The sequence below is a fragment of the Pundamilia nyererei genome, unplaced genomic scaffold, assembly GCF_000239375.1.
Source record: "Pundamilia nyererei isolate P.nyererei 1_Seehausen unplaced genomic scaffold, PunNye1.0 scaffold00190, whole genome shotgun sequence".
Taxonomy (NCBI): domain Eukaryota; kingdom Metazoa; phylum Chordata; class Actinopteri; order Cichliformes; family Cichlidae; genus Pundamilia; species Pundamilia nyererei.
In genome coordinates this window covers 904,780-917,126 of record NW_005187591.1, presented here as the reverse complement: position 1 = coordinate 917,126, position 12,347 = coordinate 904,780, and the positions used below count along the sequence as shown (strand labels likewise).

The 12,347-nt window shown below is 39.4% G+C and overlaps 2 protein-coding genes across 3 annotated transcripts in view; one reads left to right on the top strand and one right to left on the bottom strand.

Moving 5' to 3' along the window:
• pdzk1 (PDZ domain containing 1) overlaps window positions 1-564 on the bottom strand; it is a 3,522-nt gene extending 2,958 nt beyond the window's left edge. Inside the window, exons 1-2 of the mRNA XM_005747208.1 lie at window positions 358-564; window positions 48-261 (exon numbers count right to left, since the gene is read on the bottom strand). Coding sequence (XP_005747265.1) covers window positions 48-261; window positions 358-564 — 421 coding nt within the window. The remainder of the gene's footprint in view (window positions 1-47; window positions 262-357) is intronic.
• An 8,898-nt stretch (window positions 565-9,462) lies between these two features.
• cckbrb (cholecystokinin B receptor b) overlaps window positions 9,463-12,347 on the top strand; it is a 29,074-nt gene continuing 26,189 nt past the window's right edge. For both annotated transcript variants that reach the window (XM_005747188.1, XM_005747187.1), the window contains exon 1: window positions 9,463-9,940. In XM_005747188.1, coding sequence (XP_005747245.1) covers window positions 9,778-9,940 — 163 coding nt within the window. In that variant the 5' untranslated portion in view covers window positions 9,463-9,777. The remainder of the gene's footprint in view (window positions 9,941-12,347) is intronic.

Below are 12,347 nucleotides of genomic sequence, written 5' to 3'. Positions count from 1 at the left end.
ATTCTAACACTTACTCAGAATTGGGAGTCCCTGCATCCTCTCCTTACCTTCAACTGAGCGAATAGAAAACCCAAAGCTTGAGCTGGACTTAACCAAGTAGCAGAGTTTGGGTTTTTGACGATGTTTTTCCACTCCATTGGCAACTGGCTTGCTTCCAGGGTTGGAAAGGTTTACTCCCTGGGCTTTTGCTTGCTTGTAGGAGGATTCATCGAGAATGTGAAATGTGACAGATGTTCCACTGTTTTTCACCAGGTCCACCACCTGTCCAGGAAAAAAAGATGCTTGTCACAGCAGAACTGGTCTAAGAGTTGTTATTGATTTGATTAATGCACTGCAGTATTTCTGCATCCTGCTCACTTCAGAATGCGAACATTCATCGACAAATGTTCCATTGACCCGGAGGATGCGGTCTCCGTCTTTGATGCCAGCCAGCTCAGCTGGACCTCCCATTTCCAAGCAGCGGATCAGGTGACCCTCCTCGCCATTTTCCACCCTCAGATAGAAGCCAAATGTCTGTTTTGGTTTCTTGGATAGGGTAAACACCCGTGGCTTGTACCCAGCCATGTCCTAACAAAAAAGGTGAAAAGCACACACATGACAATCACAGTGGTAAAGTCATGACATTAAATACACCTGTCACTACTAATGCTTGACTTACAGGCATATCTTCTTTTTTTAACACCTCCCGCCACCCTTTGTATTGTTACTGCCTCTGGTCTTTTAAATATATAAGTAGAGTAGAAACTATTACTGGACCTTAAGGACCAGTAGGAGGGTTGCTGGACCTTAAGGACCAGTAGGAGGGTTGCTTCAGATCGATAATCTTACAGTTAACCTTTCATGCTGGGTTTGCAACAGAAGTTAATGGTTAATAGCAAACATAGCTGACAGTGGTGATGACTCTCCATAAAAAAGCAGCTTGGACTTTGAATGAACAATAAGAACTTCTGCTGCAATTCTTGCTGGATTGTTATTCCCATACAGGAAGGTCTGTGTGTGCACATGTACTGGCTTATTTATTCAGCCAATAATGTAGCTTAATAAACAAATAATGGCAAAAAAAACAACGACTTTATTTAAGCAGGCAGGTTAGAATAATTTTTTTGTTTGTATTCCTTATACCTTTACATTTAGTTTTTACCTGTTCTAGATTTAAGTGTGTAGAATTTATGTTTGCACTGAATGCAATCTTAAAGTGTCATCTTAAAGATCACATTGTTTATAGATCCGGTATCTAATTAATAAGAGCCCTGAGATTACAAATTTATGTCTATAATCTCAGTAATATCTTGTGTCAGTTTACTATAACACAAGCAACACAGCTCACCCTCAAGAAACACTCATCAGACAACATTTTCCATTATTCTTAAAATGAATTTATAAGATAGCATAGATCTAGTTTTGAATGTGACATTGAAAATTTTTAACTAACTACACGATCTCTGAAAAATTACATACAGCGTAGTTGAGTGTTTATAATATACTCACCAGCCTGTCTCTCCTGGCGTCTGAATCTCAAAGGAGAGCTCACCTGTTACTGTTTAGCTGTTATCTATGTATCTTTAACCTGTCTACCTCCTCCTTCCTGCCCCTTTTCCTTCCCCCTTCAGGGACTTTGACAGGCCAAAGGTTAGCCTAAAGGCTGAGTTATTTAACAGTTTCTAGGCTCACAAATATCTGCAGATGCGTTACAAGGTGGGCAGTCAGCTGTTTAGTGGTCAAAGGTACAAAATGCAGGTGGCAAAAAAACAATGTACAATCATTGCAGCACACACAGTTATTACAGCATTGTGAAATTTGAGTTATAATCACTAACACAGTATTGTGAAATGACTACAAAAATGCTTAATTTAATTGCATAATTTAATTTTTACTTGAAAGAAAAAAAAATGATGGGTTCTTATTAAAACTTGACAAAGAATTACCTAAATTGTGTTATAGCAAAAAGGTCAATACATTTGCATGAAATAGTACTTAAAAAGCCATTTCATGTAATGTAAATATAATCACCAGAGATGAGGATCAAGAGCTGGTTCTTTTGGAGAACCTGTTCCCAGTTGTTCAGTTACTTTGAGTTTTGAGTTCGCCTGCCTATCGAGCCCACTTATCTGTTTCATTTGCACTTGTGCTAATAAGCTAATTTCAGTTTGTGTCCTGGAGGAGGAAATTTATTTTTACAGTTTCTACAATGTGGATATTAACATTTTGTTTATAGTTTGGACAAAAGGAGGAGAGCCCAGTGTTTAAGTGCAAACTGCATCCAGGACAGAACACAACTTCTGCTCTTTACAAGCACCTGCACAAACAGTATGCTAACGCTAAGTTAGCCAAGAATCCAGAGTGATGTTAAAGCTGAGTTGAGTAAATACCGGCCCCATTGCAGCAGCCTGACCTTGAAGTTCAACAGGCAACAAAGCCAGTGATGAGCAATCAGGCTGCAGCTTCCCTTGCTGTTCATGTTTCTAACATAGAATCACTATGATGATCACTTTAAAGTCATTTTGTTCTGATTTTGATCTTTGCTTTATGCTGTCAGCATTGTGTTCATACCTAAATAAAAGAGAAAGAGAAAGATCACACGTGTGTCCTCATTAGGATAGGTTAGTGTGTGGAAATGCAGCCTACAGGATTATTTTGTTAAATAGTATTTATGAAACAAGGAGTTTCAGGTCATTTTAATGAGTAACATGAAAGTTACTTAATAGTGTAACAAATTACTTTCCCCTGTGAGTAATTAAGTAGCGCACTGCATTACTTTTAATTATTGTGTTCTGTGTAATTTGTGCAATACATTACTTTTTATGAGTAATGCTCCCAGAACTGATCACAACAAATAGGGGAAATGCCTACAACAGGCACAAACACTTGTATGCAATTAATTTGCATAAATGTAATGTCTTTGATATGGTGCTTAGGGATGGCAGTGACTCTCAAAGTGGAGCCAATAAGAAGCCAATGAGAATCAATAAAAGACCTGATAAGGAACCGAATCTATAAATATGGACAATGAAATCGGAATCGCTAAGTTCTTATCAATACACGTCCCTGATAATTACCCATGTGGGTGTTTCTCTTACATTTACACAACTCAAAGCTGCAATGTTTGCATTATGGCACATTCAATCCAGTCTCATTCAACAAATGTGTCATAAACTCCACCCTCAAGGTCATAATGTTCAAATCTAATTCTAATGGTTTTATTGTGATGATATGGTGTCTCTTGAGACGTGCAGTACTACACAAATGTCTTGAGCAACACTTCCTTTTTTTCTAGGAAAATGTAGACTATATCTAGTAATTTAATGAAATAAAAAAAGAAAATGCAGTATATAATGCTAAACAGACAGGGTTTTTCTATCTAGGTATGCTTATACTGCAATGTTAGTGTGTTTGGGGTCATTGTCATACTGAAAAATGTGGCTTTTGTTATGCAAATGGTATTGCATGGTGAATCAAAATCTGAGCATATTTTTCTGTGTTTGTAATTCCATCAATTTTGACAACATCCCCAACACTATGGGCCTCCAATGTGTTTTACAGATGCTGCAGTCACTCGCCTTTGTTCCTTTCTCCTGACCTCTTCTGTAAATACTGATGGTGATTGAAAAATCAAGAATTTAACATTTGGAGTCATCACTCCATTAAACCTTATTCCACCTGTTTTTAGTTCATTTCCTATGTAATTTGGCGTACCTCAGCTTTTTCCTCAATAATTCCTTCTTGACAGCCACTGAGATAATTTATGGTGAGGCTTCACTGAACAGTATGTGGATCAACTGAAGGTCCAGAGTCATGTCTCAAGTCCTTTGTTAGGTCTTTGCTTTGATGGTTTTCTGTTTCATAGCCACATGACTTTTAAATATTGTTATCTGCTGCAGATAGTTTTTTAGCCCAGTGTCCAGTTTCCTCAATTTTTTTAAGGACACACTGCACACCATGCTGAAATATACCAAGTTTTTAGGTAATAGCTCTATGGGAATTACCTTGTTGGTGCAAAAATAGTATTTTATGCCTATCAAACAGCTTTCTTTTTCATAGATTCAACGAAAGAAATGGAAAGCAGCCTTCGTCCAAAGAAAAACTTGGACAACTGTTGATCAAGACACTTTAAAATCTTTTTAATACATCCGGCTCACTGGAAGCAAAATATTAAGAAATTGTGGGCCAAGACTGTTGCACAGTACCATAATGAAGAGACAGACCAACACCGGACTAGCTATCCATTCTGTCAACGGTACAGTTGGTCTAACTTAGATACTTGTATAAAGAAATGTGTCCAGGAAGTTTGCTCCCACTGGCATTCATTGGTTACTTAAAAGTCTAAGACCCAGAGGTTAATTGGTCTTGTTTTCCAAGAAACAGCTTCACAAATTCCACCTTAGTGTCACCACTGGTTAAAAATTCCCCTCTGTACCGCTTTCCCACGTCAATACTTAAAATGGTAAGGATAAAATGTTGACTTGGCTAGTCTTCTAACAGGTGGATTAAAGGGGGTCATTTATTTTTTTAGTAAAGATCTTTGTGGTGTAAAAAAATTCAAGATAGGGTTGGTCGCAGTTAAGTTTTAATGTTTGTTGTTAACCTGGTCGTAACTCTGGATGTAAAAAGCAGTTATACGATGGCACAAAGGTGACAACCAAGGCAAAATCTGCAAAAGAAAAGTTTTATTCATTACCGAACTGGTGTTGTTGTCAATATCTTTTTAAATGTTTTATTGTATGCTACTCAGAATTTGGTTCTGGTAGTGTCCTCTCTTTCTCAAGGCCTCTGGGGAGGCCACAAAGTAGATTTGAATTCCTCTCCGTGCCGGTCAAAATAAATATGAGTGCTGTGGACTGCCAATGATGAGACTGCGTAATATAACAAAGGAACTTTAATAGCTGCGCTTTATGCAAATGATGTCCTGACATGTTCAGATTTTTAGTGATACTTAACAATATATTTTATTTTATTTGACTTATTAACTATGTATAATTTTGTTTCTATTTTATTACTATGTGCATACACACTGAGAGTTACCTTGTGTATGTCATGCTGAAAGGAAATAATTACTTTAGAGTCCCAAAATTACATTAATTTGTATGCACAGAACCAAACTGCCTCTGGCAAGTTCATCTTCTAAAAAAACCTCTAGATATATTTATTTAATTTGCATAAATGCAGAAAGAAATCCTGAGTCACACTTGGATGGTGATATTAAAACTTCCACGCATGTATAAGATCCAAATATCTCGCCAGGTAATATCCATAAAGGTGTGTATCCCTTAAAAAAAGAAAATACAAGGTCTCATTTCCAGCTTACATCTTTACTATAACATAACCTATGTATCCGACATCTAACAAGCACATCTGGTCGAAAACCCTTTTCGGCAATGCTTTGTACTGGCATCAGTCTCCCTCCCCCCAATATAATTTTCCTCCTTTTTTTGGCACACTGCTACCTGTAATAGCGCATTATCACCAACAACAGTAATGTATATTGACTGATGTGCAGACCTGCTGGTGGAAAGATGTATGGATATCCATTACCATCCTTCACAGTCCACAGAAATGTGAATCACATCACTCCACGCTTTTACTGTATGGATATAATTGTTGGTGCAATGCTAGAGCACTTACCTTTAACAATAAACTGAATTATGTGTATTCAATACCTTCCACCTCTTGTACAGTAAACGGTAACAAAGTAGACACTGCTGCTGTTTTGTTTTCATCTATTGTTGAAAGCTCATTTTACTGGGAATAAACTATTCCAAAGATTCCCCTCATGGCACTAACATTGTTTTAGCTGGTTTGGTCCTAACATCACTCGGGATCAATGTCTCACTGCACCCGTGAGAAGCAAATGAAGGATCATATTAGTGTCATATTAGTGAGGTTTGCATTACTGATCTAATGCTTCTCGTTTGTATATCTACAATATTTGTGATTTAAGCAAGTTATTTTGAAGAAGCCTCGGTTACACGAGGTCATTGTCCCTGGGGGTTCCTGGAACCAATTTTGAGAGCCAGCACTTTAGTAAATACTATACTGATGTAAAAAGTATGACGAGGTCTGTTTGTGACAACCTGGTGCGACCGACAACAGGAAATGGCAGAATTTGTGCTGGAGACTTCAATCTTTCTGCCTGTGCACCTGAACACTCAGATACCCAGTAGGGGTGTACGTACCTCCTGACCAGGCACTTATTACTGCTGATGGGTTGGCACCGATTATAACTCTCTCTCTCTCTCTCACACACACACACACACACACACACGCACACACACTACCAGTTTGGAGTCATATTTGAACAATCGATCTCAAGGGTTTAGGAGCCACAACCTGAGGGGAGATGAGTGGAAAGAGACTGAAATCCATTTCAGCTTGGCTTAGTGCTGATGCGTTCATAATCCATTAGCTCTTGTCATCACCTTGAATTTGCCAGAAAAAAAAAAACAAAAAACACACAAACTTTGTCTTTTTGTGATGATTGGATTTTCCAAAGAAGCTGTTACTATTGAATATGGAACATAATGGTATTTAAAATATAGCTATACAAGAATATACAAAATATGCATTTATTATTTAAACAAAAGTCATAGATATCAGCCTCAAAGTGCCACCCAAGAAGTGGTTGTCTCCAACCTGTCCTAATCAGCAGGGACGCGTCGGTAATCAACATGTCATGCTAGTATGCGATTACGATGCCCAACGGGGAGCACTATTCTCTGTCTTCATTCTGATTGGCATCCTCACATGGCTTGTTTATCTGGGCTAAGTGGCTGTGCACATGACCTGCCCGAGCCAGCTAATTAGACCAGAAGAAAGATTGGAAATGAGCTGCTTGTAATAATATCCCCCTCCATTTTTTCTGGAAATCATTTGAGTGTTCAGGGCGCAAACAGTGGCTTCCCAGTAATAACACCCTTCAGAGAACAGTGACATTTTAACTTAACAAATGTGCAAGTGGCACTGAAGACACAGTGTCTGTTACCTTTTAGGGAAAAAAGTAGACATGTAATGTGTCCAGATTCAAGGCAGATACTACTGTATATCCATATTTCATCCTTAGTTCAGGAAAATATAATGATGAAAGCGAAGAACTTGACTTAAAAATAGCATCTATGATGTATGAGACCCCAATAAAATGACAAGAAAGAGTTCCCTTAATCAGAGCTTTAATGCAGACTATAAAGGATTTGCTAGCACCAAAAACATTCTGTCATTTAACAATATTGTTAGTTAAAGACACATGCGCTTTAGATTTTTATTTTTTATTTTAGCAAAGGTATGAATCTGCATACAAAAGAATAAAAGAAGAGAGCCAAAAAGAGACCAAAGTAGAATCAAAAGATGGTAAAAATAAGAATGAAAACCACGCACTCTCCCACTCTCCAGTTTGTTCTTTTCAGAAATGATGAAGAGCACTCGATACACGATGTTACTGCAGAAGTACAGCTAGGTATACAGTAGTAATGGGCACAAGCATTTTCAAGCCACGGGAGCTACAAGTACCTCATCAAAAAAAAAAAAAAAAAGAGGGCAAGACCGCCATGTGACAGTGAATTCATGAGCCCAAAGTTCAGTTTTAGGTGTGACATTAGGTCGGTCTGCCAAAACCATTCTCCTGAAGCGTTAGGCAGCTTCCAGTGTGGGTAGGATGAGTGTACAGGCAATAAAAGAGGTAAAGGCCAAGACATTTAAGGCATTTAGTTTTTCCAGAATCCTCTAACGGCGGCAGAGTGTTATGGCGGTCAGCACTGTTGCCTCACAGCAAGAAGATTGTGGGTTCCGGGCCAATGCCTTTCTGTGTGGAGACTGTATGTTCTTCCTGTGTCTGCATGAGTTCTCCCCAGGTAATCTAGTTTCCTCCCACATGTTCATTCTTTCATAAAAGTGGTTATTTGTTACATAACATCTCAACACATGGAAAAATAACCACTCACAGGTGCCATTCAGTTTTACTTTCAGAGGATTAAACTCAGCCAGAGAAAGAATCTAAGTGATGGCGATTCTTGGTGGCAAAAAACTTCCAAAAGAAATGCACATTCATAACAAAAAGGAGTTCTTAAGAGAGCACAGGAAGCATCAACAGACAATGAAACAAATATGGGTGGAATAACACAAGCAGGAACCAGAACACGATCACCCAATACTGAAACAAGAAACCGACTGTGACAGAGATGGTGGGAAAATGGTTAAAAAAAATAATGGCACAGCAAATTCAACAGAATAACCAGGATCAGGACCAAACAAAAGCCTTTGCTGAGATTTCAACTGTACTATCAGTTCTGCCAGAATAACCAGTGTGGGTGTTTTGTCACTTCTTTCCACAGATGACTGTTAACAGAATAGATCTCGAGTGTTTCTCAAATGTTCAAGTCAGACGAATAAAACTGCTTCTGCTGGGGGAAGGCTTGAAGCTGAAATGGTTAAAAGAAACTGCTGGTAGCAAATAAATCAAGTCACACACAGAGAGAGTTCTACATCAACCATAAATGCTGATGAGGAGCAATTAAGTGAGTAATCAAATGAGTGCAGATGAAAATATTACAACACACACAGCCAGAGGGCAGGCGGCATGGCAAAAAGTGCAAAATAAGTATGCAGAAAACCTATTAGGCATTTCTTAATAACGTAAGATTAGTCAGTTCAAGTGAAGAGGTTAAAAACGTAATGATGATGATTTTGATAATCATGCACCAGATATTATACGGAGGAAGTCTATCATACAAGCGTTTAGAAACTGCACTGATATATTCTGCAGCTCAAACCTTTGTTAGTCAAGAGAGATTTGCAACAAGATGACCGAAAATCCGCTCAGACCTGCCACATGGGGGCGGTGGCGTGCATGTAAAAACCACAAAACCGCCTACAGTCCGTCAACACTTAAATAAGGTGAAAACGTCCTCGCTCTTAATTGAATTACCAGCAAGCACCTTCACACCATGGAACAAATAGCCAAATATAAGTGGAAGTGACGGCAGTAAAGTAATAATAATCAAAAACCTGAACACAATGAATCATGTGTTTCTTTCTTCTCTTCTCTGTAATCACCAAGGTCTCATTCATTTGAATCTCCCCTGCTGCTTCCATATTAAATCCTTGACTATTTTGCAAAGTTCAAGAGGTCTTAAGCGTTTTAGGACTGTCACTATTTAGATATTGAAAGAGAACTGAGTGCTTTTCCCCAACACAATGTTTCAGTACTCATTGCTTCAGGCTCGTGGTGCTGCAAAAATGATGAATGGTTTTCATTTTATGGCTCACCTCGACTTTTTCTTTTCTTTTAATCGAGACAAACAATGCTGCCTCTTGAGAAGCTGTGAAGCTATTATAAATATGTTCGTGTATGAGTTACACACGTAAAAAACGAACCAGGCGTTTCTTATTCCCACTGCTCACACACAGACGCACACAAACCACACGCCCTTTATGACAGCAGTCCGCGACTCTGGCAGTTCATTTGGCAAAAGCGCAGCAGCGCACCGCGCTCACCTCTCCTGGTGCGCACCAGCCCTCGATTAACGCGCGACGCTCACTGAGACACATCTACAGTAACCGAGAAGGAGTAAAAAATAAATAAAAGAAAGGACATTAATCGAGTTTTTTTGTTTTTACGTTTTTATTTTCTTTTGCAAATTGGGAAAAAGACAACTTATACCTCATTCAGTCAGTGTGATGGACAGTGGATGCAGAGTAGTGTTATCTGACACTTTAAAGGCTCGAATTCCTTTGCATTTTTTCCTAATATTATACGGCATCAACTTACGCTGCGAACATTAAATCAGAATCATGGCTGACTACGTGAGAAATGAGACATCCATCAACCCCGAGTGCGTTTTAGCGCAGGTCGACGCGCTGAAGAGCGGAGCGGGTAACGGGAGCTTGGAGGCAACAAACATCGCCTGCGGCAACGCGTCCACACTCCTCATACCTCAGCGTGCGAGGCAGAGAGGTGAGCGCGCACACACATAGCTCATCTTTTAATGAAATGTGCCACCATAATGTCTCTTTATTTAATTTTAACGCGCTATTATCTGCACTGAAGCATTGCATACGTCCGCAGACTGTATGCAATGTCCAACTTAAGTTTAATTTGTAGTATTGACTTCATTGGGATGTGATGGGACTCTGATTTCAGAGAAACTAAAACGGATTGTTTTTGTTTTTCAAGTCCTTAAAACCACAACAGATACAATAAGAATCTGTGCTTTTAACAACTTAAGGTAAAAGCATTCTGTGCTTAACATTTTACCTGGAGGTGACAAACTCACTTTCTGTCTGATACCATTTCAGTCTTTAGGACTTAGCAGTTTATTGGAAGTATATGGAGGTGCGTTAATACTCTTTTTTTACAGTAAGGCTGGTTTTTTAGGTTCTATTTATTTTAAGCAAAAAAGTGTACAGAGCAGCAGTGAATTACAGATCAAAGAGGATGCACACAGACAGAGAGGCACATCTAACCCTGGCCACACAGGGGATTTATTCATAAAAAAAGTCACATCAGGGCTGTTCCTCACGGTCATCCCAGTCCCAAAGCATTTTAATGCACTTTATCCAAATTGTGATGAGAACAGAGCACCTGTTATGCATAGACTTCCCCCACCCCCCATGTAAATCTATAAATTTTGGAGGGAAAAAAAGGACATTTGAGTGCATCATCACACTTGCAATTTCCTGTGTCCTGTTTCCAGCTGCTACATTACATTGTGGGGTCTCGCTTTAAGTCTTCGTAGGTATTGTTGTCACTGAGGAGAGTAGTGATCTTTGTGTGGTAATCTGTTGTGTTTAGGACAGTGCACCTTCCCTTATCAGCTGGTAATATAGTGATGTTGTGGTCTTTGCTCAGGGAAGCGACGGCCTTCTTTTCTTGTAATGTGAGGTTAGATGGAGGGATTTTGGAACTGGAGAGGGTGGCTGAGACTTTCATCCTGATTTGCTCTGCTTCTGTCTGTGATAATTTGTTAATCACTCACATCCTGGGCCATCTGACCTCAGGAAATCACATGATAGGGTGGGGCCAGGTTTCACAATGAGCTCACCCGAAACCCTGGCTGATTGGCACCCACACCCGCTTTCACACCTTGGCTCATTTGATTAGGTAGAGGATCATCAGGGGGTCCTTTGTCCCTCTTTGGGGGGAAACTCCCACTGGGTTTAAATCTGGGACTCTCCACCATTTGACCTTAGAACTGAAGAAGCTTCTCGGATGAGAGGTGAAACGTCTTCAAGCAACTCAAAGAAGTCCAGACGCTTTTCTTTCCAAGCTCCTTAGACTACGATGACCTGGATGACTGAGAACCTTCACAGACATTATCAATCTTCACTCCTCAGAATTTGTCAGTGTTTCTGTGTTTGGATGAGGTGGTTTTGCCACATGTGCCTACGCTTGTGTGTGTGTGTGTGTGTTTGTGTGTGTGTTTGTGAGCAGCATAGTGTCAGTATACTTTTATATAAATGACAGATACCTGTACCCCTTTTATAAGACTTTAAACTGTAGTGCATTGTAGGCGATGATGATTGATTTGCCTCTCCCTCAATCATCCCCATCATTACACACGATCTTTTACACCTCCCAGTGGTAAGTAATTTCAAACTGAGGCTGAATTAGAACACTTCAAATTACAAGCCCACTGAGGGCACATCTAACAAGTACAGATCAATGTAAGGTGGCTTGTGTCTCCCGAGCCTGGCAGCAGATGTGTTTCATATATTATATGCAGCAAACTAAGATATTTTCTTTCCCCCACAACATGTCAATCACTCCTTCAAATCAGGCCGTTCTTTCTCTCTGGTTAATATTCTCACTGTATCTCATAACTGCACTTCATACTGATCTCAGATGATCATATAAATAGATCAAATTAAAGTGTCGGACCCAGTGCAGCTGCTGTCACCGTCATTTCTCACTCCATCACTCCCAAATTGATTGCTTCTCCACCTCTGTCAATCATTCTTCTCATCTCCTCTTTCTGCCCTTCTGTGTTTATCAGGCAGATTGAGTTGCATCACTGTCAGACTTTGAAAGAGTTACGTATGTTTTATGCAGATTGGTGACCTCAAGGAGCGTGCCGTGGACCACATGTAGTCTGCAGGGATTTAGTAAATTTATCCTTCCTCAATGGATGACATTTATTTTGATCAGTGAGATATCTCCAGTCCAGGCTTCGCCTGTTTGCCAAAGAGTGTTTTTTTGTATAAATCATTTGATATGTGTATAAGAGGAGAGGGTACACTAAAAGCCAAGCTATGATACTGCATGATTTACAGTAGGTTGTGAATGAAAGTTGCCATAAAAATGGAAAACACAAAGGGAAAGTGCTGTAAGTATTAAATTTGAGAATTTAATGCACATTTTCTGA